Below are 18668 nucleotides of genomic sequence, written 5' to 3' on the forward strand. Positions count from 1 at the left end.
GATGATTCTGAAGCAGCCCTTTTAATTTTTTTTTTTTTAATCCTTACCCAAGAGTATATTTATTGACGTTTTTAGAGGGAGAGGGGAAGGAAGAATGAGAGAGAAAGAGAGAGACAGAAACATTGAAGAGAGAGAGCACGGATTGGTTGTCACCGGTATGCCCCCCGACCGGGGATCAGACCTGCGACCTTGTGGTGTATTGGAGGATGCTCCAGCCAACTGCGCCACTTGGCCAAGGCCCAAAGCAGCCCTTTAAATCAGCGTTCATTGAGCATCACCTTTGTTAGCTGATGGTCATTTGACCATTGTACTTTCCACTGCTCACAAAGACATGAACTTTGGTCTTTGGATGACATTCCTCTAAATCAGACTTTTCCTCATTGCCTACCTTAGTGGAGGTTGTTTGACTCCACTTCTGCCTTCCTTGGCCTTAGTTAGTTTTCCCTTGCATCATGATTCAGTCCTCAGGCCTGCACACAAAGGGGGTTTTGTAATCTGTGTACATGTTTACAAGAGCACACGGACAGACTCTGGTGTAGTGTTTATGGGGCGAGTGGTATGGGTCGTGGCTATAGAAGACCGTGTCTCATTCCCTCCTCCCACTCACTCATCAGACTTTTGAGGGAATACGTGAGCCCTGCCGTAGGAACTTAGCAAACAATGAAGGAGCTAAGACATGGACTTGAACATGAATTCCAAGTTGTTCAGGGAGGGAAAGGAGAGGAAAAGCCACCATGACGTTGCACCCTTAGAAATGCGTCATGCTCATTGAACAGACTTTGATATTGAACATCTCAAGGATTCCGTGTTCATCTCTGTATGATTCAGAAGGCATGGGGCCAGAACATCTCCCTGTGTGTATTGCTTCGCGTTAGGATAATCCTGGCCATCATCTGCTTTTGTGCTGTGAAAACTCCGGATATGGGTGTCCGTACTTCCCAGGCCTCAGAATCGTACTGATAACACCTGCCGGCCTCCTCAGGGTGTGAGGTCAAGGTCTGTGCCCATCACCCGGGGTGGGGCTGCTTCCAAATCAGACAGACCAGCTCAGTGACACGAGAGAACACCCATGTCCGAGCTGAACATTTTCTCTCCTTCATGACGCAGGTTTGCAGCTGTTACCTCTCTACAGTCAGGCATGTGAAAGGGAGCAGCTCCTACCAATAGTCAGGCTCTTAAAGGCCCAACCACAGAAAGCAATGAAAGGTTGAGCTTTTCAGGGCAGGGCGGTTGCAGATGTCGGCGAGGCACACTGGTGGTCGTCTTCCCCGCTCTCCCATACCCCGCCCCCCAGGGCTTGTCAGGGGACCCAACCCCTCTGGGGAGGGAATACCCAGGAGTCACAGCAAGTGAGGAATTCCTTCTGTTCGTTTGCAAAAAGCCAGCAGCTGCAGTTTCATTTCAGACCGTGTGGCCCCCAGGTCTCCTCGGGCCAGTCTCCCTCGGGCAGAGAGCGCGTCGGTCACAGGACGCCAGGGAGCAGGAGGGGCCCTCGCCTGCACTGAGCCCCCAAGCAGTGCCAGGGCCTTGCCGCGTCCCTTTCATACACGGTCCCCTTTCAGCTGATGTCAGGGTCCGAAGAGCCTTATAAGGGTCTCCAGCCCAGTTGTCCCTCTGGAGTTGGCAGCCACGTCACCATCATCCAGCCTGTGTTCAGAGCTGCATGTGGCTCAGTGAACAGGGCCAGTCAGGTGGCGGCTCTCACCTCTCGGAGAACTACCTCATGCTGCTTGTTTGCTTCGTGTTGGTGCTGTGCATGTCACTTGTCACACACTGATTTAGCCCCGAAAGATGCAAAGGTGAAAAAGACCTAATCCTCGCCCCCAAGAAACACACTATCTAAAATTCACGCAGGGAAAGGCTGATGATAATATCAAAATTAATCATCCATAGTAATTACTGACACACCTGGTATATGCCAAGCTTTTTTTATTTCCTGAGCTCTTTAGTACTCTGGCCAGATAGCAGGGTTCACCGTCCCCGTTCTACACAGGCACTGGGGCATTGGGAGTAACTCCGCCGGCAGGATGGGGGCTGAGAGATGCCGCCAGTGCTGCGGGCGAGGAGGGGCCGGCCAGCCAGGGTCAGCTGCCCCCCCACGTCAGTCTCATGTCAACGAACTCATCAGTCCCCTTTCCTGGACTATTTCAGATTATTGTAATTCTATCTTCCAGATTAACTTCTTTAAGAAGGGAGCAGAGATGTTTTCCCAAAGCATGGACAGCTTTTTATCCTCCGTCGCAGACATGGTTCAGAGGTAATGCTGCGCTGCAGTCTGGGGCTTCCTGTCTTTGCTCTCCTGCTGACTCGGCCCCTTTGGGGGGTGCGGCGGGGGGCGGGGGGTTCTGTCCACGCCCTGCACTCAGACACAACACCTTCTTCTTAGCTGCCGACACCTGTGAATAGTGTGGTTAAAAAGCAGTGATTTCCTCAGTTCCTACCTTGTGTGGAACCCAGAGTCCTATCCACTACATTTAAAGATTGTATCTCAATAAAAGATTGAAATGTCCACCGGGTCCTTTCCTATGAAGTCCAAGTTCCTGTCCTTAGGGTCTTCTTTTGTTAATATTCACGTGTCACATGGTAGAAGCCTGAGCCCGGAGCAGGCTTGCTGTGGGTGAGTTAGGAGAGCGCCCCGTTTTTCCTGTGAGAGCTGACGGGTTAGCGGGCAGAGGTGCTGCACCTTCTCAGGCACCCTGATCGCCCCACTGACTGCAAACAGACACACAGGGCACTAAGCCTTTGCTGACTCAGTTGAACAAACTGTAGTTTAGTCTTGCAGCTGCTCATTTTCAAGAATGCGTCACCGCTTCAGACCGCGCTGCCCACTCGTAAGTGGTGCCGTGGCTGCTCTGACGCGCTGTGCCGCCCGTCATCAGCGCCGTGGCAGTGAGCCCGGAGGGGACCCCTGGCGCCTCCGGCACCGGGGGGATTCCATTGGGAAATAAGACGCATGCTTCCTTGAGTGCTCTTCTTGATTTCTGGGGTATAGGACTATGTCTTTCTGTATGGCTGGTGCACCTGAGCATTTTTCTGGGGAAGAAAATCCTTACCTTTCATCGGGTCCTCAAGGAGTTTTATCACCCACAAAAGCTTAAGAACCTAAGTGGTTTTGTAAACCTCTGGCTCCTGCCCTCCTTCCCTCTCTTGTACTGCTTAACCTTTTTCCTCATTTTCCATTCTGTTGGCCTTGGCAATGACAAGCAGGTGTAGCTAATGAGGTTTGTTCTCCCGCTGGCCTGTCCGGAGGCCGCCCGTTCTGGAGTCCCCAGTCATTCCATTCAAACGTCAAAATAGCCAAAGCTCACGCAGACGACTGCTCGCACCCGCCGCATTAAACAGGAAGCAGGCGGCGGGCGTCTCTGACAGGAGAAGGTGCAGCAGGCAAGCCCACACTTCACCACAGGCCCCCGCTGAGAAAATCCTGAGGAGCTCCCGCTGTGAACACTGCATTTGTAATCCTGTCTCCTCTTTAACGCGGGGGAGAAGTGAGACATGCCTCTGAAGTGTGCTGTCTCGGATGGACGGGCCATGTTGGCAGATTGTGTTCAGGCTTTTAGGACCAAGCCTGCCACCACCAGGCGAGGCAGTCGTATGGCTTGCTTAAAGGGAAGAGTGTCGCCCTGGCGTGGTCGTTGCACCTTCACCGCTCCTGGTCATTTTCCCATGCCCAGGGGCCATCTCCCAGCACCTGCCTAAACCAGGGCCGGGGCAGGAGTGGCTGCCCTTGCCTTTCCACCTTTGTGGCACTTGCACAGGCCGCTGCATGTGCCCCTTCTGAGAGCTGGCTTATCGAGGCTCCTCTGAAAATTTGCACGAGTTCTGCACGTGGATCCCACTCTGTCAGCAGAGACACTGGTTAGCTGGGTTCAGGCATTGTCCAGTGGCATTCCTTATGTTCTGCTTTAAAAAGCAGTTGGGCAAATGCTTAGAGTCACGCAGCCTGGAGTCTCTGATCTCCGGCTGCCGCGGCTCCCTTTGTGAGGCAGGAGGCTGTGGGGGCGGCTCTGCCATCTGCTGCCCCGCCGTGCCGGGTGGGCCTGTGATGAGTGACTGACCTGACTCCTTCTGTCTCAAGCGTCCAGGCGGAGATGGAAGCTGAAGCAGAACAGATGCGGGTGTCCCAGCAAGAACTACTCTCTGTTGATGAATCTGTTTACACCCCAGACTTTGACGTGGCCGCACCACAGATCAACAGGAACCTCATCCAGAAGGCTGGCTACCTTAACCTTAGAAAGTGAGGATGCCAGTGCCCGCCCCTGAGAGCGGTTGAAGTGCCCCGTGAGGGGGTGGGGGGGTGAGACTGGGCAGGAACTCCCACCACATCATCCCTCCCGCCTGGGACCCAGGAAGCTCCTGTATCCCAGGTCCCAGATGCCCTAGGAGATGGGCTTGAAATAGTCTTAGGAGTAAGAACCCAGCATGCAGACTCCAAGACACCGCAGGCCACCGCTGACCCTGCCCACTGTGGCCTTTTGTAGATAGACTGCTCTTAACTGTCATCACCCTGGACCGCTGAGAGGTATTCTTCCACCCTCCTCGCCCCTCAGGCCCTGACGGGAAGAGGCCGCCTGCCGAGGCAGAGGCTGAGGGCCCGGAAGCTTTCAGTCATCTCCATTCATCTAGACTGAGTCACACACTTACCACTCAGGTCGTTAAATGTCCGTTTGGAATGAGAGGTTGAATTGCAACTAGGAGCGGAGAGAGGCTGTTGTCAGGTGCAGGGGAAACTCTGACTTTGGTAACAGACGCCATGGGTCAGTGGGGCCTCGATCGCTTCATTTGTAAAATGGAGCTGATCATTGCACCTATTGCATAAAGTTTGTACAAGGGTTGACTGAGGTATTTCAACAGGCAGTAAGCACTCAAATGTTAGCTCTTTTTTGGAAACTGTAATCGTCGAGGCAGGAAACCTAGTGCCTCACACGTAGTCGCTGGTGAGTAAGTACTGGATCAGGTGATTGCGTTTGCTCTCCCCCCAACGGAGGGCCTGCGGAGAGGAACTGCCAGCTGCTTTCTTACCCAGGAAGAGCCCCTCAGAGGTCTGTGAGCATCTTGATCACAAGCCAAGTGTCTCCTTTAGTTCTGTACAGTTAGAAAACTCCACAAGGTCCTGCTGCTCTTTGCCAGGAACTGGATTTTCCTCTTGTAAACAGCCCACAAAGTAAGAGTAACATCCAGTTGGAGCAAAACCGAATCTGGTAAAAGCCCCCAGAATTCTGGGGTGTGAGCCGTGGGCCGAGGTGACCCTGGTGACTCTAAGTAGATACTGAGCAGTTCAGCTCCATGTAAAAGATCTCCCAGGTTTCGGCTGTTAATGGTGACGGACCAGTTCCCTTCCGGAGACCAGGTTTAGAAGCCAGCCTGGCTGCACCCCCCACCCACTTAGTGGAGTTGGCCCTGGGACCAGTGGTCCCATGTGAGCCAGGCCCGTATCTCCCAGATCCTTCAAGCTCAGTCACGCCTTTTCCGCTGCTCTTGCACTTGAATTATTTTCAAGGCAGTTTTGCTTTAATTTAGAGAAATACATGTGTGGATAAGGCCTGGATAGTAACATGGACACATAAAAGGTGATTTTGTGCCTTATTTTTTCTAAAATGTCATAGACGCCCATAGACAGGCAGCATAGAGAGGCAGCAGACTTTGAGGTGCTCCTCATGCTTCCTTGTACTAATGGGCTTTTTTAAAACACAATCCTTACAGTAAAACAGGGCTGGTCACCACCACCTGGGAGAGACTTTACTTCTTCACCCAAGGCGGGAATCTCATGTGTCAGCCCAGGGGAGCCGTGGCTGGAGGTTTGATCCAGGACCTGGACAACTGCTCCGTGATGGCGGTGGATTGTGAAGACCGACGCTACTGCTTCCAGATCACCAGTCCCAATGGGAAATCGTATGTCACATGGGTTTTACGTGGGTGGAAAACAAGAGTAGCGACCCCTCCCCTGCCAGGGCCTCCCAGCCCCTTCCTCCGTGGGAGCGGCCGGTTCCAGGGAAGACGATTTCACGTTCTCTTGAAGCAAGCACATGTGACGCGTGTGGGATGCAACCCGCCTTATGTAAGAAGTCCCAGGGAGGATTTGTCTGTGGCTTAGAGATGACCTACACATAAGACAGCGATAAGAGTGGTGTGGGCACACTCGCCCATTCCTAGACAAAGCATTTGGGTTTGTATCTCGGTGAGGCAGGGACAATGAGGGAGGACGGGCCTGAGGAGTTGGTTTTCCAGCTGAAATGGGAGATGTGAGCAGTACGTTCAGCTGCAGGAGTGTCGGTCCTTAGCATGCTGTCCCCACACATCAGGGCCCGGAAGGGGTCCTGCTTTCAAAACGGCAGCCTTGCAGTCGTTCACCATCGACCCCACCTCAGTGGGAGCCTCGCTCCCTCAGCGCAGGGATTTGCAGCTCAGAGCCCCAGGAGGTGGGAGTTGCTCGGGGTTCACCTGCCTGGGGGAGAGCAGTGGCCCTGTCCTGCAGCCAGAGTCGCACCGCTGGCACTTGCTGTCCGTTGGGGTTCCGAGCTGGGATTTGAACACTAGCTTGTTCAGAAGGGCGAGGAGGTGCTGGTCCAGTGGCGACCGTCTCCTCACCCAGACCAGCAGAGCATCGTCCTCCCTGAGTGATGCGTGGCGGAGCGGAATGGCTGCAGTTCCTTCTTTGGGCAGGGCTGGGAGTGGCGGCTGGGCTGGCGTCCCGGTTGCCTTGGATCATCGGAGCGGGGTCAGCGGGATGGTCAACACTGTAGGAACAATAGACCTGGGCCAGTGGGTCTGGGCCCGGCCTGCTCGTTTTATAGATGAGAGCAGAGGCCCAGGGAAAGGAAGTATTTGTCCAGATGACAGTGAGAAGCAGAGCCAGACCCATAACCCCATTCTCTCTCCTTCCCATTTTGCTGCCTTCCTGGCCCTTTCCCTTCGGGACCCCAGTGGAGTTCGGCTTTTGTAGCATAACCCTCAGTCGCTGAGACCTGGGGAGCACTTACTTAGATGCGCTTTATTTCAGGGGAATAATCCTCCAGGCAGAAAGCAGAAAGGAGAATGAAGAGGTAAAGATTTTGTTTGGTTCACTTCCTTCCCAGGGTAGTGGGGACTCAGGGATTCAGCCGTTTCTTTTCATGTCCTCCACAGTGGATATGTGCAATAAACAACATCTCCAGGCAGATCTACCTGACCGACAACCCCGAGGTAATGGCCGTCCGCCTTCCCTGCACCTCACCCTTTTCTCAATCTCAAAGCCAAGCGTCTGCCTCCTGGGACTAAGCCTGTCTTGCTGTGGATTTTTAGGCAGTCGCCATCAAGTTGAATGAGACGGCTCTCCAAGCAGTGACTCCCATTACAAGTTTTAGAAAAAAACAAGAAGGCCCGTGCCCCAGGTAACTAAAGGACAAAGGAAAGCTAGCTTTTGTGGAGCCAAACTGCGTGTTAGGAATTTGACACAAGTTGTCATTTCATCCTCACAAGGACTGGGGTAGTGTGCAGCCCAGTTCTACAAAAGCAGCAACTGGCCAGGAGCGGCCAAGGAAGGATAAACGTGTTCGCCTCGTTCACGGCACAGACGAGGGCGGAGCCGGGATTCAGACCCGGCTGAGGCGTCCAGGCCTTCAGGGCACGCAGGACTCACTGGGGCCCTGGGCCCGGGGGGGGGGCACGTTTTCTAGCAGCATCAACAAAGTTATGGAAGCAAAACATTTTTTTTTTTTAAATAAGGCACAAAATCACCTTTTATGTGTCCATGTTACTATCCAGGCCTTATCTGCACATGTAATATTTTCACAGGTGCATTTATTTTGTCTCTTTGCACATTCCTTTTTCCTATTTTTACATTTTTGATGTTCTTTTTAATAGCTACACACTGTCCCCTCGCTTGTTATTAGCCACCGGATGTTTAGGCCGCTGTCTCTTCCACTGTTGGCCATTCCCATTTACAGGGAGCATTTTCATGCACGCAGCTGTCCTCTCGTTTTGAATCCTGCCTCCGGGTTTGTTCCAGGAATCCCATCTTTTTGCCTTAATGGGAGTCGCCATTTGGTTTAATAGAGAGCCATGTGATTTGGCATGGCACCAAGGGGTGAATTAAAATTGGCTGTGTTTGGCACCCATTTCCTAGTGGCCGGGTAGAAGGAACCCCACCAAGTGTTTTATGGGTACTACCTCATGACTCCAGAAGAGGCAGGAAGCTCAGGGCGGCCAAGTGACTCCCAGGGCCTCAGCGCCACGCAGTGTGGAGCCAGTGTTCCCCCTGCTCTGGGCACGTGATGAGGAGACGAACATCAGGCCAGGAAGTAGGTTTGGGTCTGACTGTGACAGAACTAGGTGCCCTGCTTAGGAGTCGTCGGCAGTGGAGCAGAACTGAAGGCTTTGGGAACCGGGGTGGCACCATCAGAACCAGCGTAGCCCGGGAGGCACACAGAGGGACCAGACTGTCCCTGTGCCTTAGAAGAACCACGGGAGTGCAGAGGAGGGAGAGGGTCAGCCTGGCCTGAAAGGTCTAGTGGGTGAATAGGAATGTGAACTGGTGTTTGCAGTAGGAGAGATCTGGGTGAGCCCTGCGATTGGGACGGGGACGGAGAGGAGGAAGAGCACGTGCTGTGCTTGGTGTAGCCCTAGAGGAGGGCGCGCAGGGAGCGGAGAAGAGGCTCTCGGGAGAGATGAGACCAGGCTGTGGCTGAGTGCTAAGCCGGGAAATATTATTTACTCAGCTAACTTTTCTGACTGCCTGCTGCGTACCAAGTAATAAATATCATTTAACTATGGCTCTGTCCTGAAAAACCTGTCTCACAGGGAGAAATACACTGGGTTGGCCAAAAAGCCTGTTACATTTTTTTTTTCATGAAGACACATTTTTCATGTTCACCAATAACTTTACTGATTTGGATATTTTCAGTATGTCGGCTGTCTCCCACTATTGGCTTCTAGTGTGGGTAGAGGCTGGGATGCTGCTAAACATCTTCCAGTGCCTGACACAGCCCCACAGCAAAGAATTATTTGGCCAAAATGTCAATAGTACCAAGAAACTACACAAACCACCTGGGATGTGTTCAGTCAGTCACAGCACTTCCTCTATACACTGCAAAAATCTTTTTGTTTTGGTTGGTTGTTACCTTTCTTGAAATAATAAAGCATAATACACCAAAAATGTTGCATATCTTCTTCGATATTCAATATTAAAATGGCTGGACAAAAATTCACCAATTTTGATGTTTTTTTTTTAAACATGCTGATATGACAGCTGTCACAATATAGTCTACTATATTTTTATATAATATAGTCTACTATGTTTTTATAGTAATATAGTCTACTATATTACTATAGTCTACAATATATTTTCTAATGAAGACAACTAAGCACTACTAGAGCCATCGTACAGAAAACGCTTAATAGACTTTTTGACCAACCCCATACAAAGAGAAAATCAGCTGCCAGTGATAAGCAGTACAAGAGTGTGAAGTGCGCAGCAGAGCTGCCTGTAGGCAGTGGATGATCTGAAGTGTTTCAACCAAAGAATGAATGGCGTTTTATGAAGATTTATTTGTGGAATGGTTTGAGGGCCTGATCGAAATCTTCTCCCTTGTCTCTATCAGCACTCAACATGTATTTATTTGATTGTGAAGACAAAAGATTAAAAGAGATTTGTTTTTCCCCTCCTATCTTATGCTATAATCCAGCCAGAACCTGGAAAGTTCGGAGACGCAAAATGACAAGATTGTTCCCAAAGCAACAGTCAGCGTGCCTGAAACGGAAGAACTAATTGCACCTGGAACGCCCATTCAGTTTGATATTGTACTTCCTGCGACGGAATTCCTTGATCAGAACCGAGGGAGCAGGTACGGGCTATGGGAGGTCATCTCTGGAAGAAATGAAAATAAACCTGACATCTCGTGTGTCCCCCACCCACCTCCAACGACTGTCAGCATTCTGACTTAGAGGTCAAGTGCTAAGCGTCCTTTTAGCTGAAGATGTCATGATTGTTTGACTCTGGCTATTCCTCTAGGCGTACCAACCCTTTTGGTGAGACTGAGGATAACACATTCCCAGAAGCAGAAGGTAAGTGGTTTGCTTGGTGTGCTGCTGCTTTCCCCTGCACAAAATGACAGGGCCATTGAAATAAGATGTGACATCATGTTCTAGAGACTAGTGACTTGAAATATGGATTGAAATTATGACCCACAGACATGTTCTCTGAAAACTGAGTAGGACACATGCAGTTAGGTCTTGGATAAAAACTGAGGGGAAGCTGACGGATTTCATACAACTGTTGCACCACTGGCTGTAGCCACGTTTTTAGAGCTCCTGCTTAGAAAGTTGCCAAATTGAAATCTGGTGTCACGCTGTTACAAAACAAATTCAGGGCATAAAATGATCACCTTAAAATGCAGCCCAGGTGAGTCATAAATGTGCTATTTCATTTTAGAAAACCAAAGTACAAATAACTCATTCTTGAATTTGAAGATCACATGAATGTTCTTTGCTTCAATTGTATTACTGTTCGATTCACGTTCTAATGTTCATCAGAACATACTCAACAGAGCTGACCGCGACTCCCTGCTCCCCAGAGCAGGACATGAGTCCCGAGCAAAGACAAGTGCTGGCAAGACCGCGCTGTAACCCAGCTGCGCAACTGCAGCTGAGACTGTCATTAGAATGAAATGCTACTTATTTACATGCAAAAGTAGGACTTGAGAAATGGCACTCCTTACAGCTTCAAGCAAAAAAACTCCAAAACTGTTGCCTCAAATCTGACTCTCCTCTTAACGTCTAGCTGACTTTTCACACAGTCCGGTTGGTGAACAGTCTAAACAAAACTTTCAAGCTTGTAAAAATGCCTCATACGGGAGTAACCATACATGACATTAGGTCAATTATATTTTCCTAGTAAGCTTTTAACTCTGGTTATTTTTGGGGGCCAGGATGCTAAATGGGAAGGCAAGTGAGCCAACAGGCTTAGTTTAAAATGGTAGGCATATGAATTACTTTTACAAAAAAAAAAAAAGATCTTTTAAACTCCCTCATGATCTTCAGTTTGGTTGCTTTTATTCAGTTTGTCAGGTTATATTGCATGATCAGGAAGCCAGTACAGGAAGTTCAACAGAATCAAATAAGCAAACTTAGTTTGGGACTTCCATTAGTTTATGGAATACAATATCACAGCCCTTCAACCATAAATAAGACCCAACAGCAGTCTTATTTTCTTCAAATAAGCCTTCTTTTATAAGAGGACTTAATCAGTGGGCCAAAGTAATGAATTTTCTGTTGTCTAGTGGAAAAACTCTTTATTTCCAGAAGACAGGTATGATGCATATACTGCCACCTATGGGCAGCCACCTAGTGTTAGGGCAGGAGAATGCTCATCTGGTACAGCTAAAAGCAGGGCTTTTCTAGTCCAAGGAAGTAGTTCCAAACGGACAAAACACAGACAAGAGCAGATTCAGAGCTTTGGCAGTTCATGCGCATTTGTAAAAGCAGAGTATTGAGAGATCTGGGTAGAAAGCCAACCAAACCTGAGTGAGGTCCTAGGTCTCACACCGTCATGTAGGACACGGGGTACAGGTCAGCAGCAGGCAGGACGTGAATGTGCTCCTGAGCAGAAAATGCTCTCTTGCAGATTCCCTTTTGCAGCAGATGTTCATAGTCCGGTTTTTGGGATCGATGGCAGTTAAAACAGACCACACTACCGAAGTGATTTACGAAGCGATGAGACAAGTATTGGCGGCACGGGCTATTCATAACATCTTCCGTATGACAGAATCCCATCTGATGGTCACCAGTCAAACTCTGAGGTACATTGTTGCATTTCCAGGCTCTTACAGCTTCTTCTGATTCCTATTTTAAGGCACATATACCCACCTAGAGTGTCTACGACTAGGATATTCGATTGGATTAAGTGAAGATGCTACTTTTATTTCTGCTGTATTCCTTTTACATTTCGATTTTGTAATATGTGTTGGATAGAAGAGGCTCCCTTAATGATACCTTTAGTTTAGTGGTGAGTGAATCCTATCATTCATGAGGTTGCCATCGCTCAAGAGTTACTGTCTCAGAGCTTGAAAATGGAAGGTGGATTTTTTTTGTCATTTCTATTTATAAAAATGAACAGCAATGTATACAGGATATGAGCCTGCCTGAGATAACTCGACCACCACAAGGAAAATCTGATCAATATTTATTGGGCTTAAAATCAAGAAGCCAAGCAATTTAAAAGGATTTGGAGGTGCAGGTAACAAGATCTGTGGTAAACCACCCTCAGGCCACCGCCAGCAGAGGCGCCACCAAGAGTCGCACGGTCCAGCACTGCAGCTGCGGGCAGCGCCTGACACACAGCCGGCCTCCGCGGAGATGTGTTCTAAATGGGAAATTCTGAGATCGCCTCCTGCCCCTGATAAAAGAATACAAACTACATCGCCTTCATAATTCTTAATATTAATAACGTCTAGCTGATACTTTAGGTCTATTAAGTATGTTACATTAACTTCATCTGTTTTACTTTTTTTAAATGTAGCTGCTAGGAAAATTTATGTCTGAGGCGTACATTCTATTTCTATAGGACAGCAACAAGGCATTGGAGCCAATGTGTCTAGGTCCCTTCCTGGCTTTTGCATGTACTAGTTGTATGACCTTGGGCAAGTTATTTAACCCCTGAGCAGCCTTGGTTTCTTCAGCTATAGAATGAAAAAAATAACTAGCTACACCCCTTAGTGTTGTCATGAGAAATAGGTGAGTTAATACATGTAAAACATTTACAACCATGACTGGCACATAGAAAGCATTCAATAAATGTTAGCTTCAAAAAAGTTAACCAGGTCTTTGGCAGAAACTATATCATTTCTTCCGTTCATTAAAATCAGTTCGTTATAAACCTTATACTAAGAATTGGGTTCTTATGAATAGAACCTTATAATACAGCTTTTCTCCAAGTATGTCCTGGATCTTTCATAGGCACTGGCTTACTGTTCTCATAATTGTCACCAAAAAGATCAAAGTAAATGTATGTAAGAGCACTGAAAAGCCATAGTGCATCAGAGAACAGTATTTAAAAAAAAAAAGTGCAAAGACGATCCACAAACTCTTCTAAGTTTATCCAACATTTGTGACACAGCGTTTCTTAAAATTTCAGGTTAATAGATCCTCAGACTCAAGTATCCAGAGCCAATGTAAGTACATACCAACTGCAGTGGTTATTCCTTCATTCACTGTCATAACCACCTTAAACACAAATTCAATGACTGTCACTAATACACATTCTTCATGACTTTTTCCGTGGAGAACGACCATGTCTGTTGTTTAATTTCAGTGTGTTGTGTGATGTTAAGTCTAATCCTGTTTCTTCCAGTTTGAGCTTAACAGTGTCACCAAGTTCGCTGCTCATCAAGAAAACAAGAGACTGGTTGGCTTTGTGGTCCGCTTGCCCGAATCCACAGGCGGAGAGTCTCTGAGCACATATGTTTTTGAAAGCAACTCCGAAGGCGAAAAGGTCTAATTTTTTTCATCTTAAGATTCTCAGTACAAAAAGAGATGTTTAAAGGGGTTTTGTGCACCATCCCTCCCCCCTCCCACCCCCGTCCCACATAGAGCTGACTATTGTGCAAGCCTCCACTGGGGAGTTTAGATAGTGATACCTCCTTGGAAGGTCCCACTGAAAGAGAACTGCCTAGAAGTAAAACTTCCCTGTGGGAAATACTTGTTAACCAGAATAGATTGAATGATGATGAACTTTAATGGTGAGATGTAATTGTTTAGCAGAGCTATCAGTAAATGCTGAAAGCAGTTCTCCTCAAAACAAGTTACAGCAGAAAATCTAATCTCAGAGAGCAAACCAAGGAAGCAGACATCAAATACATCAAAACTGTTCTCTTAAGTATGAATGACTGCATTCGCTTAGAAGTGATCAAAATTAATCAGCCCCCCTTTCAGCAAGGATCCGTGTGCCAGTGTGTGTATGAACAGGCAGTGGCTAAGTGCCATCGAGAGAGAGGGGACAAGCATCCCACTGAGAACGTCAGACGCTGGAGTAGCTGCGCTCCCCGCCTGCCTGGGTATTTTTATAGACACAAACAGGCGACGGGGGCCAGGACAGGTGGATGCTCGTGTTCAGAGCCCCATGTGATGTTTCCTACAGCCACGTCCTCATGTTGACGTGAGCGGGCAGTGACCTCATTGTACTTCCATAATGACCTTTTTTCCACAAATACTTTATCCTTTTCTACCTTTACCAAACACCAGTTTTCTTATCTTTTACAGATATGTTATGCTATTAATTTGGGGAAAGAAATCATTGAGGTTCAAAAGGTAAGGTCCTCTAAGCATCCAGCCACATTTTTAATCAGCTAGTTCCCAGTCACTGGTCACCCATGTGGAGTTCTTAAACACATCGCTGCTGTAGTCCCTGCTTCCTTTCTTTTTTTGCTTGCTGTCGCCTAGATTTCCTTTCAAATTAGGATGGCACAAACTCAAGCCTCTGCCGTGTGCTTCTAGGCCGTGCTCCTCAGACTGGTCACAGGCCTAGCACACGTCACCCAGAAACTCACTAGAAAGGAAGAGTCAGACCTCTCTGTCTTTCAGCGGCTTACACTCTTCCATTCACCCACTAGGTTTTTGAGAGCCAAGTTTGTTTAATAAAAACCCTGGAATTAAGCCTTGAGCAAGACAGATACAGTCCCGGCCTGAGGTAGAGAGGGGGCTGCCATAGAGTTCAGCATTGTCCAGGACGACTTTCTGCTATAGTGGAAAATATGCAGATTGAATGTGGCTAGTGTGACTGAGGAACTGGATTTTTAAATTTAACTTAAATTTGAATACTAACATGTAGCTAGTGAAGACCGGATTAGTGTGGTTCTAGTCCTCTAGTGCAGACCAAGGACTGAGACGGACATACATGAAGGGAGCAGCACTGCAAGTCAGCGTTTCAGCCTGGGGCAGGCGCTGGCGGACCCTCTCTGCAGAGGGCCAGATGGTGCCCCTTTTGGGCTTTTCGTCGCTGTCTCAGTGACGCAGCTCCACTGTTGTAACACAAAAGCAGCCACAGATGCCGTATGGACATAAATGGGTGTGGCTGTGTTCCAATAAAATATTTACAAAAACAAGTGGTGAGCCCAATGGCCATAGTTTGCAAACGCATATACAGGTTGAGAGAGAAAAGACAAGCGTTTACAGAGACAGAAGACACAAAAGGTGTGTTGTGAGGGAAGTCCTTCTTCGGACTCTCCCTGGGAGAACGATTATGATCTGGGTGTGGAGTGATATTGTGGCTGAGAGGAGAACCAATGCCTAGGTTCTGGAAGTAACACAATTGAGTTTTTTCCCAGAGAAGTGAGACAACTCACCTGACAGACAAGAAGGAATGAGGCTAGAGGACAGAACATACTGAAAGCTGAGCCAAAGGGGTTTTAAGTGCATTTTAAGCGTTTTCTTTTCTCCTTCTTAAACTCCCATAACTTCAGGATCCAGAAGCATTGGCTCAGTTAATGCTGTCCATACCACTAACCAATGACGGAAAATATGTACTATTAAACGATCAACCAGATGACAGTGACGGAATTCCAAGTGAAAATAGAGGCGCAGAATCTGAAGCGTAACTCTTGTGCCTTTGGGGGAAGAGCACCCAGGAAGGCGAACCACTTCCTTAAGGGTTTTCAACTTCTCTGATACACAGGCACTCAACCTGGTTTAAGAACGCTGACAATCGCCATGGAATGTACCCTCAATCAATGCCTTGGTACAGAGACTTGGGAGGGAAACAGTAAGAAATGGTTGACAACATTCCTAGCCATCTACAAATGTTATTTTAGGTGCTTTGTGGTAAGTCCTTTCTTAGATTGTTATTGTTCAGTGAGCAGAGAGTTATGAGAAAATGCAATGTTCACTTTATTTGAATTTCATCTCTTTTATTTCTAGTATCTTTTTAAAAATAGCAAATGCCTAGATTTACAATTTGATAAACACTAAATATTTCCTATTAATATAATCTATTTTTGTATTTTACTTAATAAGCTTTAAGTGCCTGTCATTCTGAAAATCGTGTATTTATAATCAAGCTTGTCTCATAATTGGACCTAATAGCATTAATTTGTGCAGTTAGGTGACGAGTCCTGCTTCGAGGCCCTAGCACTAGCAAAAATGCAAGTCTAGTTTTGATAATTGTTCCAGGCATCATGCAATAAAAAAAGACTAGCAGATGAATAGCACAAAAGATGTTTGACTTTACAGTGGGTCCTCAGTGAACCAGCATTCCGAAGTTTATGGTCCTTTAGATTTTATTGTTTCAGTAGTGGATCTCCCTGGACAGGGTGCAGTCCTGCCAGGTCCTGTTTCTTCTGAGCCAGACCCTCCTCGAGGAAGGAACCAATTAACTTTAAAACTCACTTGAAGAAGAGCTGGTGGTGGGGCTTGGTGTAAAGTTCCTATTTCCACTCTGGCACCCCTGCCGATGACACTACCCCTCTGATCCCTCTGATGAATTAAGTACAGTGATCTTGAATTGATACAGTGTATTTAATTATAACCAAGGTCAACAGAATGTGATTGTCTTTGTAATAAATTAACCTAGCAGTAAATGCTAGCAAATAAAATCTTTGTTTCTTTCTTTTGCTTTTTTGTGGTTATTTTCTAGAACATCCCTGGAAGAAAACTAAAGTTGATTCTGTAGCTTTAACAGTTGATTTCCAAAAACTAGAGCAGAATGAAATCACAGGAAGGGGGATAACTGTCAAAAAAATACCTGTATTCAACATGGGTAGGAGAATGAGCTCTCAATGCCAACTTCTTAAAAGGTTTTTCTTTTAAAACGGTGGATTAAAAAAACTTTTGCAACCCCAAATTAGGTATGTTATATAGGGTCCATCTGAGAAGTCTACTTGTGTAATATGTACACCATCAGACATATAATGAGCTATTCTGAGTATGAGGTTATATACCATAAAATTATTCAGTGTTAACTAACGTCTTACAACTTTGTATATATCATGATTATATCAGACCAGGCAGGCTGCAAGAGCCACAGCCCCCTGAATTTCTTTTACTTGCTTAGAACTGCTGAGGATGGGAGGGGAAGAAATCTCAAGTTGTAAACAATACTGTTGGAAACTAAAGCCAATCTTTTGTGTGGCTTAACTAAGCCACAAAGCATGCAAAGCGTAAGAAAAATACTGAAATTCAGTACATTAAAACTAACTAATCACAAAAATACCTTAGAGACCATGAAAACACAAAGTTAACTGAGCATATTAGCAAGCATGACCAACAAAAAATTACTACCCAGAACATACAATGAGGAAAGGACAGTTTCTTCAGTAAATGGTCTTGGGAAAACTGGACTACTACCTTATACCACACACAAAAATTAACTCAAAATGGATTAAAGACTTGGATGAAAGAGATGAAACCATGTTAACTCCTAGAAGAAAACACAGGGTAAGCTCCTTGACAAAGGTCATGATGATGTTTTTTTAAAAATCTGACACCAGCCTTGACCAGTATGGCTCAGCTGGTTGGGTATCATCCCACAAAGCAAGTTCCATTCCCAGTCAGGGTACTTGCCTGGTTGGCAGGTTTGGTTCTCAGCTGGGGCATGTACAAGAGGCAACTGATCCATGTTTCTCTCCCTCCTCCTCTTGAACAAATGAATGAATAAATAAATCTTTAAAAAAAACTAAAAATATTAAAAAATCTGCTCTGGCAAGTGTGGCTCAGTGGACTGAGTACCAACCTGCGAACAGAAAGGTCGCCAGTTCGATTCCCTGTTGGGATACATGCCTGAGTTGCGGGCCAGGTCCCCATTTGGGGGTGAACAAGAGGTGACCAATCAATGTTTCACATATCAGTGTTTCTCTTCTCTCTCTTTCTCCCTCCCTCCACCTCTCTGAATACAAATAAATAAAATCTTCAAAAAAATTTTTAAAAGTCTTGACACCAAAAACAACAAAAGCAAAAATAAACAGGAGATACTACATAAAACTAAAATGATTCTGCACAGGAATCCACCAACAAAATGAAAAGGCAACCTATTGAATGGGAGAAAATATTTGCAAATCTTATTTTATTAAGGGGCTAATACTCAAAACATATATAAAGAACCCATACAACTAATAAGCAATAGTAAAACAACCTGATTAAGAAATGGGCAACAAGTTGCCCTGACTGGTACAGCTCAGTGGGCTGGGCATCATCACACAAATCCAAAGAAATGGGCAGCAGGTACATGAGAAGATGCTCTGTATCATTAACAAACAGGGAAATGAAAATCAAAACTGCATTTCAACCTGTTAGAACAGGTATCATCCAAAACAACAGAAAAAAACAAGCGTTGGTGAGAATATGGAGAAGGTGCAATGTTGGAGGGCATGTAATTTGGTGCAGCCACTATGGAAACAGTGTGGAGATGCCTCAAAAAATTAAAAACAGAACTACCATATAATCCAGCAATTCCACTTCTGCGTGCTTATCAGAAAACAAACAGTAATTCAAAAAGGTAGCTGTATGCCCATGTTCACCACAGCACTGTTTACAAAAGCCAAGATATGGAAACAACCTAAGTCCATCAATGGATGAATGGGTAGAGAGACTGTGGCATACCGAACACAGTGAATATTCTTCAGCCATTAAAAAAAGGAAGAAGTCTTGCCATTTCCAACAACATGGATGGGCCTGAAGGACATTATGCCAGGTGAAATAAGTCAGAG

General features: G+C 46.6%; 1 protein-coding gene across 2 annotated transcripts in view; it reads left to right on the forward strand.

The window, feature by feature from the left end:
- The window catches only part of APPL2 (adaptor protein, phosphotyrosine interacting with PH domain and leucine zipper 2), a 41049-nt gene extending 24516 nt beyond the window's left edge, over positions 1 to 16533 (forward strand). The window contains exons 9-21 of one of the 2 annotated variants that reach the window (XM_054574590.1): positions 2175 to 2257; positions 4079 to 4237; positions 5704 to 5892; positions 7001 to 7043; positions 7126 to 7182; positions 7282 to 7370; positions 9663 to 9821; positions 9989 to 10041; positions 11600 to 11774; positions 13109 to 13145; positions 13325 to 13465; positions 14233 to 14280; positions 15432 to 16533. In XM_054574590.1, coding sequence (XP_054430565.1) covers positions 2175 to 2257; positions 4079 to 4237; positions 5704 to 5892; positions 7001 to 7043; positions 7126 to 7182; positions 7282 to 7370; positions 9663 to 9821; positions 9989 to 10041; positions 11600 to 11774; positions 13109 to 13145; positions 13325 to 13465; positions 14233 to 14280; positions 15432 to 15566 — 1368 coding nt within the window. In that variant the 3' untranslated portion in view covers positions 15567 to 16533. The remainder of the gene's footprint in view (positions 1 to 2174; positions 2258 to 4078; positions 4238 to 5703; positions 5893 to 7000; positions 7044 to 7125; positions 7183 to 7281; positions 7371 to 9662; positions 9822 to 9988; positions 10042 to 11599; positions 11775 to 13108; positions 13146 to 13324; positions 13466 to 14232; positions 14281 to 15431) is intronic. The other variant, XM_054574591.1, reaches the window with a different exon arrangement.
- The last annotated feature ends 2135 nt before the right edge of the window (positions 16534 to 18668 follow it).

The sequence above is a fragment of the Pteronotus mesoamericanus genome, unplaced genomic scaffold (genome assembly GCF_021234165.1).
Source record: "Pteronotus mesoamericanus isolate MK-2021 breed Mesoamerican mustached bat unplaced genomic scaffold, CSHL_Meso_final contig_263, whole genome shotgun sequence".
NCBI classification, from domain to species: Eukaryota; Metazoa; Chordata; class Mammalia; order Chiroptera; family Mormoopidae; genus Pteronotus; species Pteronotus mesoamericanus.